Source organism: Eleutherodactylus coqui, chromosome 6 (assembly GCF_035609145.1).
Source record: "Eleutherodactylus coqui strain aEleCoq1 chromosome 6, aEleCoq1.hap1, whole genome shotgun sequence".
Taxonomy (NCBI): Eukaryota; Metazoa; Chordata; class Amphibia; order Anura; family Eleutherodactylidae; genus Eleutherodactylus; species Eleutherodactylus coqui.
This window is the reverse complement of record NC_089842.1, coordinates 45,547,910-45,570,945: the sequence shown is the minus strand read 5'-3', so window position 1 is coordinate 45,570,945 and position 23,036 is coordinate 45,547,910. Positions and strand designations below refer to the sequence as shown.

The following is a 23,036-nucleotide window of genomic DNA, read 5'->3' as shown; positions in this document are numbered from 1 at the left end:
ACTGATCTGCTGCTGTTTACACTGAACAATCATCGTTCAGGATTTTATGCAGTTTAAAATTCTTTCATATGTCATATGTCATGGGGAGTAATAGGAATATTCCCTTGCTGATGCGTTGAGGCAACGAAAAGAGTCATATGATGCCATCTTATACATCCACTCTCCCAGGGTAGCTTCACCCCTCAATTTCTGGCCTGTTGTGTCTATAAATCGGTCATGTATTCAATTGACATAGATATTGATCAATGTTATTTGTGCTTTTTTAGGTAGCCCACCAAAATTATAACGCGGCCGTTAGGGTCGCAGATTTGTACATCGATAGCAAAATTGAATGGTGAATGGTGTGGAAGGAGGAAAAGAATATATATTTTATGACTAACCTATTTTTAAGTCATGCATCATTTTTCTTATAGCAACTTTCACATCACCATTTCTTAAACTGTAAATAAAGGGATTTAACAATGGTGCAAAAACAGTATAGAAGAGTGATATAAACTTATCCATATTTGTACCATAAGTTGACTTAGGCCTCAGATACATTATACTAGCGGATCCAAAGAATATAGTCACAACTATGAGGTGAGAGGTGGAGGTGGAGAAAGCTTTCTTAATCCCAGCTGAGGAATGGTGCTTTATAATTGTCCAAATGATCCGTGTATATGAAACAATTATTAATAGGAAAGCACCTACAACCACACATAGGACAATTATAAAAGTCACAATTTCATTAAACTTTGTGTCAGTACATGCCAAGGCCATTACAGGTGGAATGTCACAGTAGAAATGGTTGATTTTATTGGGCCCGCAATAATGTAAGGAGAATGTAAGAGATGTCTGTATTGTGGGAGCCATCAAACCAATGATCCATGAGCTCACTATAAGCTTAACACAAGCATTTCTACTCATAATCATGTTATGGAATAATGGGTGACAAATGGCGTTATATCGGTCATAAGCCATGGCTGCCAGCAAGTAGCACTCTGTAGATGCCAGTAACACAAAACTGTACATTTGCACGGCACAGCCGTAGAAAGTGATGGTTTTATGATTTGATAGGAGATTTTTTAACATGTAGGGTGTAGTCGTTGAGATATAACATGTTTCTAAAAATGAGAAATTGGCGAGAAAAAAGTACATAGGGGTATGTAGGTTAGCACTGAGGTTATAGACGACGATTAAAAACATATGCGCAACGATAGATATACTATAGATACAAAGAAATGAAGTAAATAGGAAATACTGCAATCCTGGAACATTGGAAAATGATACAAAAATAAATTCCATTGTTGTACGGTTTCCTTTATCCATATCACTAATCAAAGCCAAGGTTCTATGACAGTAAGAGTTACCTCATGATATAATGGACCAAGAATACACAATTTTCAACAAGCAATGGTCTTTTTTGGACCTTTGTTACTTGAAACTAGATTCAACATGCAATATCAGGAAATCCGCATCTGTGGCATGTGCAGTCTGATAGAAAATCCAGACAATCAGCACTGGCATTTCATGGGTAAAACCCCTCTCTTACTTAAAAGCATACACTGACTGCATACTTAGTCATGTCTATCTACAGTACAAGGTGGTACTGCATGTCCTGTACTGCTCTTTACCTGTGACAGGGCGAGCGGCTTCATTGGACACCTGATGAGGGCAGCTTTGTTATATTTCTCTGGCACACTGAAGAAGCTCCTGTCCTGTACATAGTAAATGATTTACAGCTTCCAGCAGCTCTCTGCATAAAATAGTGTTAGATTAACAAAGCAGAATTTTTGTGGAGGTGTCAGGCATTATGCGCTCCCATGTTGATGTCCTAATATTATTGATGTCCTGATGATGCCAATATCCTGATAATTGTAGATAGAAACTTTTTGAACAAATTAAATCCAATCTGGGTTTTATTAATAATGTGCTCAAGAGTTCAGACTTGGAGTTACTACCATGGTTGACATGAAAGAGAAAGTATATTTTGCCTGTCAACTGGTATTTTTCCCCAAAAGTTTACAACTTCACCTATTGCTTTTGCTACATGAAAAAGAATATGGATGATAAACTTTTTTTTTAAGACAATAACATTTTTCTGGCCTTGGCATGCAGAGAGAATAAAATCCATTTAAATGAAACTGGTACATTATATAGAGACAAGCAGACACCAATAATTGTGTTTATTAATGTTATTTACCCTCAGGAGAGGACAATGACAGTAGTGTTTTTTTCTGCGCACTGAAAAATGATTGAGTGGCCTTCTGAATTTTAAAGTTACAAATTAGAACTGTACATAATACATGATATATACTCAATGTTAAAAAATCAAGTATCTAGAAGGAGTTGTAACTTTGATATAAATGATTACAATATTAGAGCGAAAGACTAATTGGTTGTGAAAAACTAAACACTTGAAGGCAGGCTCTGGTACCCTGTTGGGGCGACTCTAGCTTGGATGCAAAATGTGATATGGGTGGGCATGGAGGCATTCAGCTTTCATATGGTATCATTTGGCATATGGATCAACATTTGCTGTAATTGAGCCTCTAGCTCGTGCAAACTCTTAGCCTGTCAAAGCTGGCATCCCAGATGGTCCCATACATGCTCTATTAGCGATAAATCTGATGACCTGACAGGCGACAGAGTATGGCAATCTTGTGGAAGCATTCCTGTGATACTCTTGAGTTTGCAGACTAGAATTATCTTACTGAAAAATGCCTCTTGTAAGCCCTGCCATGAGAGGCAACACATTTGGCTGAAGGATGTTCTTAACATATCTCTGAAATTGGTATTGTACCTCATATTACTACTAGAGGTGACTGACTGTTGTATGCCATGGTCCCAAGATCATCACAACAGAAATAGAGCAGTATGCTGCTCCACAGAAGAGGCAGGATCGAGGTTGTAATGTAGTGGCCCAGAAGGTCCTGCAGGTTAGTCACAAAACATCAGTCCTACAACACCTAGCTATGTGCTCCTAGGACACATAGAAGATGCCATACATCAGAAATACCCTATCTTTCCCCTTTCTTCACAAGCTTAAGATAACTACTTGGCAACAGCTGGCTGCTGATTGGCTGCTTGTCATTCTATCCCTGATTAGTAAAGGGGGCAGGGTCAGAGCCAAGAGTGGGAAAACGAGTAAGGCGAGGCAGGATGTTAGGAGGAGTTTGGAGAAAAAGTGCAGGAGAGAAGACAGGAAGTGAAGGATGAGTTGGAGTGAGGAGGCTGTTGTCAGAGTAGGACGAGAGAGGAGGTGCTTTCCAGTGTGGAGAGGATAAACATTGTCCGGAGGTGGAAGCAAGAATTTTACAAGCTTCCCAATTCAAGCACCAATGGCTTCCCTAATGTACATTATTCCTAGAAATGCTTCTAGTTCCTTAATCGTGATTCACCAATCGATACATTCTAAAACACAGCGTGCTTCTAATTCAGTACATGTCACAATATATTTCAGGATCTTTTTAGACTTCATCAACATCCAAGCACTGACATGTGTTTTCAATATTACGCTTTGCATGAGGGGTGGGGCCAGGGAGATCTCTGAAAACATTCTGTTCACCCCGTCGGCCAGATGAAGCTTTCCCTACAGCTTGAACAGTCCACTGAGTGCCATCTGGTTCCATGATGATTTCCACATGGGATGACGGCATCACAGTCAGGTTGCTCGGCTGTTAGTCTATCCTTAACTGCATCATCACCAAGGTGGTCGACGGAGCCCTCTTTCTCCTTCATGATCATAGTTTGGAGAGTGCACCCCCGGCCATGACTGACACCTCACCAACGACCCTGGACCTACCCGTGATCACGTGAAGTCACAGTTGGCTGCTGCTTGAGGGAGGTTGTGTTATCTTCGGCACGACTGTGTTTGCAACATCCCCGAACAGGCACTGGTATCCCACTTGACAGCCTTGCTGCCCCTCGTGTCAGAACTTGAGACCAGCAACTGTAGTTCTTCGTCGTCACTAGAAGGGTCAGCTGGATCACCCTAAGATTCATTTGCAGAGAGGTCATTCAATGCAGCAACATTCTCCACTGATTTCATTCCTCTCTGTCGATAAGCAATAGTGTAACACACAACACACCGGTCACTCAGCTAGAGAAACCGTACAAATGACAAAAGTTATTATGATTCATAGACAATAAAATGTTTATTCTGTGCCTACCTTGCCCCTTATTCATTCTTCCCATTAGTGGTATTTGAGACCAAAAATTATCATAGCATCAAAAAACAATGAAATCTAACAAAAAATGTAAGTAAAAGCAAAATTAAATCAAACAATAGATTTTTTCCATCAGCCTAAAGAAGAACCCCAAGTAGGTTTGAAAGCTTGCAATAGCATCATTTATTTTTGGTAGCCATTAAAAAGGATCATATCTACAAGATTACTTGGGTTTTCCTACTAAGAACAATCACTCTTTGCTCTACTGGCTAACACGGTACTAAACTATTCTCCCTTTCTGTAATGATGGTGTCACCTATCTCTGGATGGTGAAAATGAAACAGTTGGAGTTGCTCGCACTTGTCAGACTAACAGAGAAACCTCACAACTGGGGTTTTGTCGAGGGTGTCCTGAGCTCTTTGTGTATGTGCTCTCACGCATCCACAGGTTCCAACACCTCCCAACAGCATCGTGGGATATAACCACTTTTAGGGCCTCAGATGGCAAGATCATTCATTTAATCATGCCACAACTCTAATAATTTGCATATCTGCCTGAGGTGTAACTATGCATCGTACTTACACGTGTTAAAAGAATGCTCAAAATTCCATTGATTTTGTGCATATTCAGCTTTTATGCAAGTTTCCTGCGTATTTCGTGTGTATTTATGCATGTACAGTACATTGATTTACATAGGCTCTTATTGTGCCTAAGGATCGCTTCAGATAAGCGTATGCACAAATACTTTTTGCCATCCTGTTTTTTTTTTTTAGTGTACACGAGAAATGCATGCGCAAAAAAAAGATAAATAAGAGCGAACCCAGTGAAATCAATGGGTTTTATTCTTTGTGTTTTGCACACACAAATATGTTAGTCTGAGTGAGCCCTAAAACATATAAAGATAGGACCTTTCACATGTTTTACCTTTTTATTTTTAAATATGTTTTTATTAAATTTTCATAACATGTAATAAAACACAACATAAAAAATGTAGACAACAGCATTTCAGTTTTTTGTTTTTCCCCTCCCACACGATATTAGTGATAAATAGGGTCTTTGTATCTGTATCTGCTGCTCAGTTTATATTCATTGTTGGATATTAGAGATGAGCGAGTGTACTTGCTAAGGCAAACTACTCGAGCGAGTAGTGCCTTATGCGAGTACCTGCCTGCTCGTCTCAAAAGATTCGGGTGTCAGCGGGGGGCGAGGAGCGGCAGAGGAGAGCGGGGAGGAACAGGGGGGGGGGGACTCTCTCACTCTCTCCCCCCCGTTTCTCCCCTGCTCACTCCCGCAACTCACCGCTCTCCCCCGTCGGCACCCGAATCTTTTGAGACGAGCGGGCAGGTACTCGCATAAGGCACTACTCGCTCAAGTAGTTTGCTTTAGCGAGTACGCTTGCTCATCTCTATTGGATATGAGATTACATAGCAAATAGTCTTGAACAAACCACAATAAAATATTTGAATGAGAGAAAAAAATTAAGAAAACAAAGTCAGACCTGCTATTACCATAATCTTATGATGTCCTCCGTTCCTGCAAAGTGAGGGAGGATATTACCAATTATCTCTCCAGAAGAAACGAAGAGAATCTAACTGTTAGAATTCATCCTAGGTATGTGGTGGATGGATGCGGAAATCCCCCTATGGCCCATTCAGAACACCCTAAATGGGTGGTTTCCCAAATATTTGCTCCTGACATCAACATGTGTAATAACGTACTTTTTAAGTTTGTCCCTAACTCTTTGAGGCGACATCTGGATAAGGCTCCCCCATGTCGCAAAGAAAAACTGTAGTTTAATCCGTGTGAAGCAGAAAGACAAATCTATCTAGGAACAGTTTGAAAGGAGTTGCTGTTAGTTGCAGCCACATCAGCAAGATAGCTTCCAGTCCCTCTGCTGCTATGAAATGTAGCAGTTTTTGTACCCCGATAAGCAACGATACTTATTGGGGTCTAAAAATCACAAAATGGTCCTTGTAGACAAAAAGTTGTCAGATGTGTTGGAATGTAATTGTGGATGTACACCTAAAAGGCCTTTATAAGGGGACAGGTACACAGACAGTGATATAACATTGCATTTGGTGATTTACATTTGAAACAATTTGGGTTGTAGATGTACCCATGTACATATGTAAATAAGGTCTATGACTAATTTGTAATCTCATTTCTTTTTTTTTATCATTTTTCTTTTTATTTAAAAGTTTTTCCAGACATAGCAAAAATAACATAGTACACAATATACATGTTTATACTGAACTATGATATTAAGGTAATAGCTTCATGTTCTATACAATCGATTTGCTTAACATAGTTCAACACAACTTTATAGTCAACATATTAAGATATCGTGTATCAATTTATAAGTAAAATAAACATCCTAATTAATTCAGCCCACTGTATATGCTCGGAAAAGTAGTAGTAGAGACAATATAGAAATATAAAAGAAAAACCTACATGCCTATAGTGCTCCAACATATATATGAATTCTCATTTCTAAGAGCAAATAATGTTTTTCAGATAAGGACGTTCGGATGTATCTTAAAGGGGTTGTCCCGCGGCAGCAAGTGGGTCTATACACTTCTGTATGGCCATATTAATGCACTTTGTAATGTACATTGTGCATTAATTATGAGCCATACAGAAGTTATAAGAAGTTTTTCACTTACCTGCTCCGTTGCTAGCGTCCTCGTTCCCATGGAGCCGACTAATTTTCGCCGTCTAATGGCCAAATTCCCGTACTTTAGTCCCGCCCCTGCCCCACCTCCTCTTATTGCAAATAGTGCAGAGGGGTGGAGAGGAGGCAGAGAGGGGGCGGGAGCTCAGTTCCTGCTTCTGGCTCTTCCATCCTCCCCCCCTGCACCCGAGGACAACGTATATCGGCTCGGCGTGAAAACCGAGCCGATATACGTTCGTGTGAATGCACCCTGAAACTGATGAGTTTCAAACGATCAATTTGTCAGAACAATGAGATATGATAATTTTTTATGGGTAAAGATCTTTCTCTTTTCACTAGAAAGTTGAGATTGCACAAATTTTTCAGTAAGTCCAATAAGAATCTTTGTAAGGAGCTTGGTATGGATATTGTGGATCTTTCTGATCTGAGGATGCTAGAGGGTTTATTGGAGGAAGGACAAAAGATGCTTGGTGATGGGCCATTTACAACCCTCAAACCTAATAGCACAAAGTTTCCTCCTCAGCTTGACTGTCCTTATGTTGGAATTTTTGAGCGTATTTTCTTTGATTAATTAAGTGAACTGTATGAGAAGAGAATGCCTCAATTTGTCTTCGAGTTAATTGCAAAGCTTGCGCGTTTTGGAGTGTGAGAATAACCTCTGATAAGGATGGTAACATCATTATACTAAAGAGAGTGGGTCTACTGTGTCTTCTTCTGAATTTGTAGAGTACCTTTAGAACAATCAGCTTAGTATTTGCTTTACATTTGAAGGTCACAATTTCACACTATCCTTCTTGCAATTGTCCATTAGTAAAGGTTCGCAGGGGAAACTAGTTACAACAGTCTATCGGAAGCCGACATTTACTAATAAAAATACAATTGAGACAAAATCTTTTAGTTCAACCTCAAGGTGTCAAGTCCTTTAGGGTCACTGGCACATATGACATTCATTCTAAAGAGATTTTTAGGATCTTTGATATATATTGGAATATACTTCATGATGATATCGATTTGGCCGAAGTACGATCTCCTTGCCCATTTATCATTTTAAGGAAAAGAAGGGAAGCTTCATAAAGAGTAAAAGTAGCAAAGCCATCAGACCTGAAAGCAGACTGGCAGCTTTGCTACTACTACTTCTCTCTCTGATTTATGTACTGGGCTAGGGTGAATTGCTCTCCGGTTAGATTTTCATTTCAAACTTATACAACGTTGCTGGCAGGAAGTCAGGAAGGTCTTAAATAACTGATAATAAAACATAAAGAAGGAAGTGAAAAAGCAGGCTTACACTTTAATATCAATAACCTATAAATGCCATAATAAAGGCCCCTTTTGACTGGAAGAATATCAGGCAAACGATGCCCATCACTTGTCCTCACAAGTACCCGCTCATGTGCTTTTGCACAGGAACACGCTTCATTGCTTCTAAGCAGGGCGGCTGCAGGAAATTTCTCTCCTCGCGTTACCCCGCCCCTCTCCATTCACTTAACATAGCGGCCGTTCAGTACTGATCTGCTGCTGTTTACACTGAACAATCATCGTTCAGGATTTTATGCAGTTTAAAATTCTTTCATATGTCATATGTCATGGGGAGTAATAGGAATATTCCCTTGCTGATGCGTTGAGGCAACGAAAAGAGTCATATGATGCCATCTTATACATCCACTCTCCCAGGGTAGCTTCACCCCTCAATTTCTGGCCTGTTGTGTCTATAAATCGGTCATGTATTCAATTGACATAGATATTGATCAATGTTATTTGTGCTTTTTTAGGTAGCCCACCAAAATTATAACGCGGCCGTTAGGGTCGCAGATTTGTACATCGATAGCAAAATTGAATGGTGAATGGTGTGGAATGAGGAAAAGAATATATATTTTATGACTAACCTATTTTTAAGTCATGCATCATTTTTCTTATAGCAACTTTCACATCACCATTTCTTAAACTGTAAATAAAGGGATTTAACAATGGTGCAAAAACAGTATAGAAGAGTGATATAAACTTATCCATATTTGTACCATAAGTTGACTTAGGCCTCAGATACATTATACTAGCGGATCCAAAGAATATAGTCACAACTATGAGGTGAGAGGTGGAGGTGGAGAAAGCTTTCTTAATCCCAGCTGAGGAATGGTGCTTTATAATTGTCCAAATGATCCGTGTATATGAAACAATTATTAATAGGAAAGCACCTACAACCACACATAGGACAATTATAAAAGTCACAATTTCATTAAACTGTGTGTCAGTACATGCCAAGGCCATTACAGGTGGAATGTCACAGTAGAAATGGTTGATTTTATTGGGCCCGCAATAATGTAAGGAGAATGTAAGAGATGTATGTATTATGGCAGCCATCAAACCAATGATCCATGAGCACACTATAAGCTTAACACAAGCATTTCTACTCATAATCATGTTATAGAATAATGGGTGACAAATGGCGTTATATGGGTCATAAGCCATGGCTGCCAGCAAGTAGCACTCTGTAGATGCCAGTAACACAAAACTGTACATTTGCACGGCACAGCCGTAGAAAGTGATGGTTTTATGATTTGATAGGAGATTTTTTAACATGTAGGGTGTAGTCGTTGAGATATAACATGTTTCTAAAAATGAGAAATTGGCGAGAAAAAAGTACATAGGGGTATGTAGGTTAGCACTGAGGTTATAGACGACGATTAAAAACATATGCGCAACGATAGATATACTATAGATACAAAGAAATGAAGTAAATAGGAAATACTGCAATCCTGGAACATTGGAAAATGATACAAAAATAAATTCCATTGTTGTACGGTTTCCTTTATCCATATCACTAATCAAAGCCAAGGTTCTATGACAGTAGGAGTTACCTCATGATATAATGGACCAAGAATACACAATTTTCAACAAGCAATGGTCTTTTTTGGACCTTTGTTACTTGAAACTAGATTCAACATGCAATATCAGGAAATCCGCATCTGTGGCATGTGCAGTCTGATAGAAAATCCAGACAATCAGCACTGGCATTTCATGGGTAAAACCCCTCTCTTACTTAAATGCATACACTGACTGCATACTTAGTCATGTCTATCTACAGTACAAGGTGGTACTGCATGTCCTGTACTGCTCTTTACCTGTGACAGGGCGAGCGGCTTCATTGGACACCTGATGAGGGCAGCTTTGTTATATTTCTCTGGCACACTGAAGAAGCTCCTGTCCTGTACATAGTAAATGATTTACAGCTTCCAGCAGCTCTCTGCATAAAATAGCGTTAGATTAACAAAGCAGAATTTTTGTGGAGGTGTCAGGCATTATGCGCTCCCATGTTGATGTCCTAATATTATTGATGTCCTGATGATGCCAATATCCTGATAATTGTAGATAGAAACTTTTTGAACAAATTAAATCCAATCTGGGTTTCATTAATAATGTGCTCAAGAGTTCAGACTTGGAGTTACTACCATGGTTGACATGAAAGAGAAAGTATATTTTGCCTGTCAACTGGTATTTTTCCCCAAACGTTTACAACTTCACCTATTGCTTTTGCTACATGAAAAAGAATATGGATGATAAACTTTTTTTTTAAGACAATAACATTTTTCGGGCCCTGGCATGCAGAGAGAATAAAATCCATTTAAATGAAACTGGTACATTATATAGAGACAAGCAGACACCAATAATTGTGTTTATTAATGTTAATTACCCTCAGGAGAGGACAAAGACAGTAGTGTTTTTTTCTGTGTATTGAAAAATGATTGAGTGGCCTTCTGAATTTTAAAGTTATAAATTAGAACTGTACATAATACATGATATCTACTCAATGTTAAAAAATCAAGTATCTGGAAGGAGTTGTAACTTTGATATAAATGATTACAATATTAGAGCAAAAGACTAATTGATTGTGGAAAACTGAATACTTGAAGGCTCTGGTACCCTGTTGGGGCGACTCTAGCTTGGATGCAAAATGTGATACGGGTGGGCATGGAGGCATTCAGGTTTCATATGGTATCATTTGGCATATAGATCAACATTTGCTGTAATTGAGCCTCTAGTTCATTCAAACTCTTAGGGTGCATTCCCACGAACGTATATCGGCTCGGTTTTCACGCCGAGCCGATATAAGTTGTCCTCGTGAGCAGGGGGAAGAGAATGGAAGAGCCAGGAGCAGGAACTGAGCTCCCGCCCCCTCTCTGCCTCCTCTCCGCCCCTCTGCACTATTTGCAACGGGGAGAGGCGGGGCGGGGGCGGGGCTAAGTTCCGAGAATCTGGGAGGGGGATGAGTGGAAGACGGCATTCAATACGCCTCCCGGTCACTTCAAGTACCTGGTCATGCCTTTTGGGTTGTGTAACGCCCCTCCTATTTTTCAAGGGTTTATGAACTCTGGTTTTCAGGATATCATGGGTGTGTTCATCATAGTGTACCTAGACGATATCCAGATTTTTTTTTCTCGACTGCGAGACACACCAGGTACATGTTCAAACTGTCCTAACTTGACTCAGGGCTAACCAGCTATTTGCTAAGATTGAAAGGTGTGTTTTTTGGGGTGCAGAAGATATCATTTTTAGGGTATGTCATCACTCCATGGGATATCCAGATGGATCCGGGGAAGGTGAAAGACATCACGGAGTGGGTCCAACCAGTCACTTCAAAGACCCTACAGCATTTTTTGGGGTTTGCTAATTATTATCACAAATTCATTAAGAATTTCTCTGTGGTGGCTAAGCCTTTAACGGATCTCACCAGGAAAGAGGCGGATGTGAGTATCTGGTCCCCTGATGCTCTGGCGGCCTTCGCTACGCTGAAGGCTGCCTTCTCTTGCGTGGCCATTCTTGTCCAACCAGACATGTCTTGCTCATTTGTGGTGGAGGTGGATGCCTCTGAGTTTGGAGTAGGGTCGATACTTTCTCAGGGGTCGTCTCCACTCACGAGTCTTAGACCGTGCACTTACTTTTCTAGAACATTTTCCTCTACATAACACAATTACGATATAGGCAATCGTGAGTTACTTGCTATTAAATGGGCGTTTGAGGAGTGGAGGCATTTTTTGGAGGGAGCACGCTATCAGATCATGGTACTCGTGGACCATAAGAACCTGATATATTTAGATTCTGCTAAGAGGTTGAATGCTTGAAAAGCTCGTTCGGCTCTTTTCTTTTCTTGTTTTAACTTTCTGGTTACCTACCAACCTGGTTCAAAGAACGTTAAGACAGATACCTTATCTAGGAGTTTTGGTACTCCGGACCCATCTGAGTCAGAGCCAGAGACTATCCTTTTCCCTGGCTTGGTTCTCGCCGCTATCTCCTCTGACCTTTCACTGCTAATTCAGGCTGCTCAGCAGTCTGCCCCCGAAGCCCTTCTGGAAGGCAAACTGTTTATTCCTTTACCGTTGAGGTTGAAGGTGTTAGATGAGACGCAAGCCTCGGTCCTTGCTGGTCACTCCGGTATCTGGGGAACTCAGGAATTACTTTCCAGAATTTATTGGTGGCCTCATATGAGTAGGGACGTTCAGGCATTTGTCATCACTTGTCCAGTGTGCGCCAAGGGAAGACTCAGGAGACGTCCTGAGGGGCCTCTTCTTCCCTTGCCCATTCCGTACAGGCCTTGGTCACATCTGTCCATGGACTTCATTACTGATTTGCTGCCATCGCAGGGGAATGCAGTCATTTGGGTCATCGCAGATCGGTTCTCCAAGATGGCACATTTCATTCCTCTGAGCAAGTTACCAAATGCCAAACTATTATCTGAGATGTTCATCAAGGAGGTGGTGTGGTTGCATGTGGTTTCTGAGGACGTGGTCTGAGACAGAGGTGTACAGCTTTCTGCAGGAAATTGAATATTGGGTTGTCCTTTTCAACGGCTTTTCATCCCGAGTCGAATGGGCAAACTGAGAGGAGGAATCAAGAATTAATTCAGTACCTGCGACTGTTTGTTTTAGACTCGCCGAGCTTGCCATTAACAAGCATGTAAATTCGTCTTCTCAGGTCTCGCCGTTGTTTTGTAATGATGGCTTCCATCCTTGATTTTCTGTGTCTGCACCCTCAGTTTCTGACATGCCGTCTGCGGATTATGCCATTGATGAACTGTGCACAGTTTGGGCCCAGGTCTGGAAGAACCTTCAGGGTTCCCAGGGTAAATTTCTTGGTCAAACTAATAAAAAACGCACAATCTCTGCACCGTTCGTGGTTGGGGAGCAGGTGTTATTGGCCTTGAAAAATTTGAAATTTAAAGTCCCATCCCTAAAGCTGGCTCCCCGCTTCGTTGGTCTGTTCACCATTTCCCAGGTGGTGAACCCTATGGCATATAGATTATCTCTTCTGCAATCATGGACAATTCATGATGTCTTGCACAGGGGGCTACTGCAGAAATATGTCACCCCAGTTCTGCCCGCCCAGAGCCTGCCCTCTCCCCTTGTTACTGGGAACTGGAGTACGAGGTAGAGCGCTTGATTGATGCTCGGCGTGTCAGATGTATTGTTCAGTACCTGGTACACTGGAGGGGCTTTGGCCCGAGGACCTACATGGGTTCCCGCCCGGGACATACATGCACCACTACTGGTTCAACAGTTCCACAGGGCACTGTTGACTGTACCTGGCTCTTCTCAGACTCCCCGCCCCAATCAGCTGCTAGGGTGGGAGCTCTGACAGGATTTAAACCTGCTTGTGTCTGCATACCAGTGCCAGTGTTAGTTTGGTCTTCCTGATACACCCACATACTCCGTGCTTTGACTCCTGTTTTGACTCACAGTTTTTTGGACATGACGTTGCCTTTGCCTGACCCTCTTGTACCGCGTACCCTCTCGTGGTCGACCCGGGTAGTCTGACTCGCCTTGTTGTTGTTTGTTCCAGTGTCTGTCTGTTCATGAGTCCCTGTGTCCCCCTTCCTTCGTAAGTGTAGGGACCGTCACCCAGTTGTCGCCCTGGGGCTAAGCACAGGGAGGCAAGTAGGTAGGGACAGGGGTTGCGGGTTTTTCAGGGACCTCCAGTATCCCAAGCCCTAGTCCTGACACCTGTAGTCCGCTGGGTCCACCTTTTTCCCTTTTTTGAAGATATAAACAAAATTGCCCTTCCCTAATCTTCTGGGACTTCTCCTGTTCTTCAAAAATTAGCAAAGAAATTTCTGCAATGTCCCCCTACAAAGTCAGCGCATAGACAGTGTGACTCTATACAGATGGCTGTGGGTGTGCACTCCTATTCATCTCTTATCAGAAATGGGGGACCAGATGAGACATAGCTGCCTGTACTCCCCATCAGATAATCTACAAGCACCATAACTTAGTTTATGGTGTTTATAGATGATCACAGCTTCCCTTTAACTTGTCTTTGCAATTTCATAAATTAGTCCAGGAAATATAAAGTGCAAAATGGTTTCCATTTCTAAAAACATTTCTAAAAATATACTACATAGTTGATGATGGCAGAAAAAAATTACAGCATAATTGTAATCTATCTACTTACCATTCTTTTGGTGCATTCACATCGACGTATGCATATTTCGGTCTGTCAATATGCAGCATATTCACAGGCTGAAATACACTGTACACTAAACTGCTTTTTCCTGTTTATTGGCAGTTTTTGCACACAATTATGCATCTTACTTACACTCGTTAAAAAAATTCTCAAAATTCCATTGATTTTGTGCATAAATATTTAGCTTTTTTGCAAGTTTTCTGCATATTTCATGTGTAATTATGCATGTGCATAGATTTGCATGGGTTAAGGGTTGCTTCAGGCGAGCATATGTACAAATACTTTTTGCCTCAGTGCAAGTATTTGTGCAGTGAATGAAATTGATTTGTGCTCATGTCTGCCCATTCAACTGCGCTTTTTTCACATGCATGCGACACCCACTCACCCTGATTTAAATGCTATTAAGGGTGCATTCACACAAGCATGTGCGTGTGCTGTACATAGGTGCACACAAAACATGCACCTACGTACATGAACAAACACGTGTGAATGCAGGTCCGTGCAGCATTGCTTTCAATAATCTCATTGAACGCAATCAAATGCTAGCAAACCCTGCAGTGATTTTCAGGCAAGTGCTTGAAATACAAGGGCTTCCCTGAAACTCACCTGTGGTTTGTGTAAAAAATACAATTATATATATATATATATATATACACTCACCTCTCCACCTCTCATGTGTAAATGTTCCCCTTGTCACTGAACACTGCGAGAGCACAGACACAGATACTCACCTCTGCTCAGCTGCCGGGGCTCAGGCACGTCCAGCCTGTCTTCTCCCTGCACTGCTCTGACTCTGTTTCAGCAGGGGGGGGGAGCACTCAGCCAATTAGATATGGCCCTCAGCCATTCATTGAATGACAGCTAAGTGCTGCCTGTGATTGGTCACAGCACTCACAGGCAGCTCTTGGCCATTCATAGAATTCTATGGAGCAACAATACTTATCAGGGTCTAAGTATCACAAAATTGCCCTTGTAAACAAAAAGTTGTCAGATGTGTTGAAATGTAATTGTGAATTTACACCTAAAAGGCCTGTATAAGGGTGCTTTCACACGAGCATTTGCCGTACATAGGTGCGCACAAAACAGTGCACCCACGTACGTGCACGCAAACACGCGTGAATGCAGGTCCATGCAGCATTGCTTTCAATGGGGGCACGGCTGCTGCCAGCGGCCCCATTGAACGCAAAAGGATGCTGGCAACCCCTGCAGTGATTTTCAGGTAAGGGCTTGAAGTATAAGCCTTTCCCTGAAAATCACCTGTGGCTTGTGTAAAAAAAAAAAAAATATATATATATATTGTGAGACACTGAAGGGGTTAATAATGGACGGCCAGTATGTTCCACCTCGATTTAGATGTTATGCCCAGCGGATATGAGGGGAGTTTGTATCTCACTGTATGGGATACGAGGAAAAACTAGGATGCAATACAATCTCCAGCAAGAGTAGTTGCTGGAAATGTTTTAAAACATGTTTGGGCCTGTTTTTTTTAGAATGGATGGCAGGCTTGGTAGTGGGTCTGTCCATTCCGCTCCCTCCACTCCAGGTCTTGTTAGAGGGAAGCAAGCTCCCCAGGTGCAGAGGCTGGGTACTTTCCTATCCCATAAAGTCTGCAGCTATGCAGACAGGGAGGAGGCCCAGAAGCAGCTGAGTATGCTGTGGGCTGCTGGCCTCAAGTAACGCGTTATTCCTGACCAAGGAAAATCTGGACTTTCTGCAAGCTGTTTGGCGTTCATGCTACTGCAGCTAGCCGTCCACGTATAGTCAGAGAAGGACTCTGTTTAATAAGTGCAGGAGAAGCAGGATTTTTGTTTATGCCTGAAGCTAAGGCTGTGTTTTGCTTGTTTGTGCTGTTTTAATAAACGCAGGCCAAGCCAGTATGGACTATAACTGCCTGTCTTACTATCTGACTGACGTTTACACTGCAACCCTAGCGCTCCCACAATATATTCCCCACAGGAAGTCTCCTTGTTACTGAACACTGTGACAGCCCTGTCACAGTATTCAATGACAAGGGGACTGCTCGTTGGGAGTAAAGAATCCTCTGCCACAGCTGTGGTAGAGGAACGCGATGTTCTCCCATTGCTTTCTATGGGCCGGCGCTTTTGCAGTCCTATTGAAAGCAATTAGCTGCCGGCAAGCCCTGCAGGGATTTTGGGGGAAAGGTTTTAAAAGAATTCTATGAATGGCCAAGAGCTGCCTGTGATTGGCTGAGCGCTGTGACCAATCACAGGCAGCACTTAGCTGTCATTCAATGAGTGGCTGAGGGCTGTATCTAATTGGTTGAGCACTCAGCCAATCAGATACAGCCCTTTCAGAAGACAGGGATTTTCAATGGGACTGCAGAAGCGCCAGTCCTATTGAAAGCAATGGGAGAACATCGTGATCCTCTGCCACAGCTGTCAGAGCTGTGACAGCTCTGGCAGGGGATTCTTTAATCCCTACAGTGATGAAGAAATCCTCTGCGACAGCTGTCACAGCTGTGACAGGGGATTCTTTACTCCCCGCAGCGATGAAGAAATCCTCTTCTACAGCTGTGACAGCTATGGCACGGGATTCTTTACTCCTCACGGGGACTTCCTGCTGGGGAATATTGACACGCACCACAGACCTATGGTGTACGCATGTCCTATGTTTTGTGGGTACATGCGGTTGCACGCCTGTAAATCAGGGACATGTGAACACAGCATAGGGAACCAATAGTTCTAATAGGCATGTGTTTTTGTGCACACAATTGTACGCATATAAACACACTGTGAATCCACTCTAAGGATACAAGTCCACATACAGTGATATAACATTGCATTTGGTGATTTACATTTGAAACAATTTGGGGTTGTAGATGTACCCATGTACGTATGTAAATAAAGTCTATGACTAATTTGTAATCTCATTTCTTTTTTTTAATCATATTTCTTTTTATTGAAAAGTTTTTCCAAACATGGCAAAAATAACATAGTACATAATATACATATGTTTATACTGAACTACAATATTAAAGTAATAGCTTCATGTTCTATACCACAGGTGTCAAACACAAGGCCCACCGCCTCATTTTCTGTGGCCCGCGGCTGTGCAGTAAGTTCCCTCACTCCTCCATGCTGCTGTCAGTAGATGATCTTTTCTCGGCTTGTTCTGTCTAGTGCAGACAGTAATAGAGGAGTGCCGATAGCAGACTGACAACGGCCGCGGAGGAGGGAAGAAAAGTGCAGAGAACATGATCTCTGCAGCAAGACGCTGAGCAGGAGCAGCTGCAGGGTGGGATCCTTTTGTGTGTGTGTGTGTGTGTGTCTGTGTGTGTATATATATATATATATATATATATATATATATATATATATATGTGTGTGTGTGTGTGTGTGTCTGTATATCTGTGTATATATATATATATATATATATATATATGTGTCTGTGTGTATGTGTATATATATATATATGTGTGTGTTTGTGTGTCTGTCTGTCTGTATATATGTGTGTGTGTCTGTATATATATATATATATATATATATATATATATATATATATGTGTCTGTGTGTGTGTGTGTGTGTCTCTGTGTGTGTGTGTGTCTGTATATGTGTGTTTGTGTGTCTGTATATGTGTGTGTGTGTGTCTGTCTGTCTGTCTGTATATATGTGTGTGTGTCTGTGTATATGTATATATGTGTATGTGTGTGTGTCTGTATATGTGTGTGTGTGTCTGTATATGTGTGTGTGTCTGTATATGTGTGTGTGTGTGTCTGTATTGTGCTGGATCATATTTTCCTCCAGCAGACTTTGGGGTATTATGTAGCTTCCAAATTGTATAGTGTGCACACATCATCGATCAGATCAGACACAAATGCCAGTATAAGCTGAGTCTCCAATGTGTAGAGCCTCAGCCTTTTTATTGTAACACATGACATCTGCCGTTTAATGGGCGTGCAACAGATTACATCAGTAACATATAAGATTCTCATTTGTCGGATCATATAGAATCTCCCGCCTCTCTGCCCACCCTTCCTCAAGCCTGGTGTAGCTTGGACTTTGTCTTTTTAGCATGCAGGCAACCTTAAGGAATTTCTGTGTACGTGACAACTCATTGTTTAAATATTGTCTGTGTGGGGGGTGGGAAAGGGCTGGGAAAACACTCAAGATGAACACAAGCAATACATATAATACTATAACCTTTAACTCTTAGAGGCTGCTTGTGCAACTTATGTACTAGGCTAACATTACACCACACATCTTTCACCATGCCATTGTCCAGCAAATACCATGATGAGATTGTGTGGCCATTAACCTCCACAAAGTCAAAAGTCATTGCAGCTGCGTAATACATCTAGTTTAGTACAAATCGATAGACGTTTTACGCTGACTAATCATCATGTCTATCACAATCCCCCCTTAAAATGTCTATCTTCTAACTCTCTATCTAATTTTCACAGTTCTCTGCGCGTGAGCCTATAATCGGAGCGCGTTGAAAGTTCGATTTAGGGTCTTCAAGGGGGTGTGGGACTTGTCCACTCCTTCTGGGGATGCATCCAGCAAACTCATGGTGGGAGCAGCTTTTCCAGCATCCATTTCACATTTCTCTCTGACACAGGGGATAACACAGCAGACTAGAACGAAAAAGATAATCAGTTCACATACAACAGCGACGCCCGTCTGTGCCAGGATCCTTTACCACCTGCTCATCGATGGCGAGTACTGGTCCCAAAGGTTAGCTCTTTTTAGTTAGTGCGGTCAGCTTCTTTAATGGCAACTGCGTCTTTACCCGCGGGTCACGTGTCGTCTGGGATGTAGGTACAACAAGTCTCCCCTATCATCTTACAGACACTCCCCTTTTTAGCTAAAATCATATCTAAGGCCATTCTATTTTGAAAAGTCATAGTCGAGGTAGGTCCTATTGGTCGGCTAGTCCCTATAAGGCGTCTCTAGAATAATTTATAAAGCGCAGCTAATTATAATAAACATAATTAATCCAGTCAACATTTATTTTACCATAATGATCAGAAAAATGGACTCGAATCTAGTTTTAACTTGGTCTCTAATTTTTAAAACTCGTCAGGTACCCCCCTTGGCTATCCTATGATGTCAATGTACACGTGTAGATCAAAACTACCACCAGGGGTCTCTCTTCTCGCTCTAGTATAATGTTACAATACTAGTAGTGTGCACAGGTACGCACGGTGTGGGACTCCCTAATCCTCACACACACCAATGTCCCTCCTGGAGATAGCCCAGATGGTAGACACGTCCAGGCCGCCGACACTGACCCTACACTACCTAGTGACAAGACTGGAAGAAACCGCCGTACCTATGCGGAAAACAAGGATAGACCAACATGACAGGATAACCACAGAACACAGACAGAGTTGGATCGAGATAAATTAACTATTTGGGGTAACCTCGTTATCCTCAATGCTGTCTGACAGGATGTGGACTAGCATAAGGGCTTTACTAAGGCACACTCCCCTGCCCAATTACCTTCCAGGCGGGTTCTCCACCTCATGTCTCCACAAAGCCAGTAAACGTCTCCTAAGGACTGGACCTGATTCTGCATCCATTCCCCTCCTATCGTACCGTAGGAGGAGCAATACCCGTTAGTGAGTTCCCAAAAAATCTCCCTCCACCCTGCCCATTTGCCTGGCAGGTGTAGTTTCCAGGGTAGTCAGTAATACTCTCTCCGGTGCAAACACTTAAGTAGCTATAGAGTATTCCTTTTTCCACTTCTCACAAGCAGTGAAATTAGTGGAAGTGCTCGTGAAGAGACTAAGAAACCACTCTTCAGCATCTACAGGGAGATTTAGGGGGACCATCCCCGAGTGTAGTCGGGCACTACCGCACACGCAACAGTTAGACTTGTTGCTCCTGTTAGCATTGTACCTCATCAACTCCAACCAGAGATTCTGGTCAGAGTAGCCAGTCGCTACTGTCAAGGTGTCCTCAAAAGGTAGGGTCGGCTATGATCATCATGTTCGTCAAGGTCTTTATCTTACGGCGGAGGGGGTTAATTATGGGCACGGGACTAAGTGAAGGCTTCCTTTCGGGTGCATCTACCATATCCCTTATTTTAAACTTCCCTAAGGGATCTGTCCTCCTGTACCGGTATGTCCCCAAACTGTAAGTCCCCCGGGCTTGGATTTCCCATGGTTAGTGTAAAAACCGTATTAAAACCAAGCAACATACTAAGTTGAGCCTTCCAATACCTGCTGTCCTTATTATTCTCAAGGAGGGTTATACGACTAATTAGGGATTTCCCGCTCTTATCTTTCTTATTTTAGGCACTTCGCAGTTTGTAGGACAAGTCTGGTCCTGTGTTCCATCCCGCTAATCCCCAATAACGGCAGTCTTCTCCCCAGATCTTATCAGTGGCGCAAACATATTGTATTCCCCGGGTATATAAGTCATATAACCAACTGGACTGGGCTACATCTGGTCCACGGTGGGATCTTGCGCCTAGACATGGGACCACAGTACAATAGTCGAAGGAATATGCAGCTACTTGAGTGTTGGACGAGTTATACCAGAAGGTAACCATACCCACATATTCTTCCGACTAAGGATTCCAGTTGCCACCCTCCTCTCTCACTAGCCCTAACCAGAGTAACGTCCTCGGCACAACTAAGACTGGTCTCCCGGATCTGAGGCTTTCTTACAGTATGAAGCGTGGATCCATGTAAGTCTTTCGGCTAGTTTCACAGCTGTGGCAGTAGTCAGAAGCACCTGGTAGGGACCGTCAAATCGGGGCTCAAGAGGGTGCTTCTTGAGGAACTTCTTGACACACACCCAATCCCCAGGCTGCAAGATATGTGTCCCAGTGTCTGTCTCTGAGTCTGGAGAGAACACCTGTGCATAGGCTTTGGTTAGTGCTTTAACAATGGAAATCACATACTTAGTCAACACATCAGACTGCAATTGTAGCTGCTGAGGATAGTTGCAACCTAGCCTTGGGGCTAGCCCAAACAATCTCGTAGGGAGATAATGCATGATCCCCCCTGGGTTCATATCTAACACTGTATAAGGCTATTGGATGACAGTCTTTTCAAAGTGGCGTCATTTTTAAGTATCTTACTTTTTAGCGTGCCACTAAGTCTCTCCACCTTTCCACTACTCTAAAGGTGGTAGAGTATGTAAAAGGCCTGGGATACACCCAGAGCAGACATAACATATTACATTCACCTGCGAAGTTTGTACCTCTGTCTGACTCTGAATCACTTCTGGTACCCCATATTCACAGTTTACCTCGTTCATGAGCTTCTTTGCGGTTACCTACTTGTTTGCCTTGGTAACAGGGTCGGCCTCCAACCTGCAAAGACATCAACAACAACAACAAGCACGTATTCATACTTCCCAACAAGTGGGAGCTGAACGTAGTCAATTTGCAATCCCTGAAATGGGTAGAGTGGTCCCGGCAAGTGTGATGTGGCAAATTTACTTCTGCCCTGTCTCACCCATGGCATAGATCAAATGATGCAGCAGCTACAGAGAACCCAGAAGTCACCCATCCTCTTTCAAGCGTCGTCGTCATTGCTGCTTTACTAGGTGGGTCTTTCTGTCCATCAGCTGGGCCATCATGGGATACAGGAACTGTGGTGGGCAAGTGCTGTTGACTGTTCACCATATGCTGTCCTGTTTCTGCTGCTCCCATATTAGTCCATTTATTCTTTCCTTCCTTGCTGGCTTGTAACTGTAAAAGTCTTTAGCATATCAAAGTCCAAATTTTTGTCAATGTCCAAAGTTTTTACCACTGACTCATGCTGTCAGTATCTTTCTTCTTTCTTCCACGGCTTGAGGGCCGCTGCCTTTGCTGTGCTGTCGGCGAGGGTGTCATCTCTCGCTTCTCCAGTGTAAGAATCAGTGCGAACTCTCAACTTTGTCAGGTAGAAGTAGGGCCTCCATGAGACTCTGCACCGCTGCACCATTCTCAATTGGTTGTCCTGTTAAGGTAAAAAACTGTCTGGCCTTCCATATTGGGCCATAATCATGAGCTATGCCAAATGCATACCAGGAGTCAGTGTAAAGGATTGCCGTCTTACCTCTCGCCACTCTACTCGCCTCAGTGAGGGCCTTCAGTTCCGCTTCTTGTGCTGAGACATGCGGAGGCAGAGCTTCTGCTTCTAGGACAGCTTGTTGTGTGACCACTGCATATCCGATGTGGAGTCGTCAATCCTCACCCTGGTACCATCTGCAAAAGGCTCAACATATACATTATCAACAGAGGTTCCGGTAACTGTTTGCATACCTGCAGTTTCTTACTGTATTAGTACTAAATAATCGTGTTGATGTTCTATTTCACATGGCACGGAATCTTGTAGCACAAAATCATTTATTTTTATTTTTTTTAAACCCAATAGCTGATCTACAACACCTAGATCATCTATCCCCCAGATCACCTATGCCTCCCCCCTTTTGAACCGGAATACTCAATGGAAAAAGAGTAATCGCGTTCAAACTAGTACAACGTTGAAAAAGGAAACCAAGAGGCACAAAAACAAGCACTTTGTAGGTCAAGGTGACATTGTATGCAGCGAAGCCTGAGCGAAAATATCCTTTAGATTTTTATTTTTTTTTCAGGTCGCAGTTAGCATTTCTTAACACAAGGGGGCGCAACACAAGTACAATTTTATCTCACCCAGTGTAATAGTATTTCAGGGAATGTCCAGCGTTTAACTTTCACTCTCCTGTCGGAATATAATTATAGCTTCAGTGTAGACTGACACTAGAATATACAAAAGACTTAAGGAAAAACTAAAGAATACGGATGAATTAACATCCTACTCTGGGCAATT

At 42.4% G+C, this 23,036-nt stretch overlaps 2 protein-coding genes across 2 annotated transcripts; both read right to left on the bottom strand.

The window, feature by feature from the left end:
• Positions 1-375: 375 nt before the first annotated feature.
• On the bottom strand, positions 376-1,284 carry LOC136633548 (olfactory receptor 5A2-like). The gene has a single exon (XM_066609308.1). It carries the CDS (start codon positions 1,282-1,284, stop codon positions 376-378), a length of 909 nt encoding a protein of 302 aa, XP_066465405.1.
• A 7,413-nt stretch (positions 1,285-8,697) lies between these two features.
• Positions 8,698-9,606, bottom strand: LOC136633547 (olfactory receptor 5I1-like). The gene has a single exon (XM_066609307.1). It carries the CDS (start codon positions 9,604-9,606, stop codon positions 8,698-8,700), a length of 909 nt encoding a protein of 302 aa, XP_066465404.1.
• Between the last annotated feature and the right edge of the window lie 13,430 nt (positions 9,607-23,036).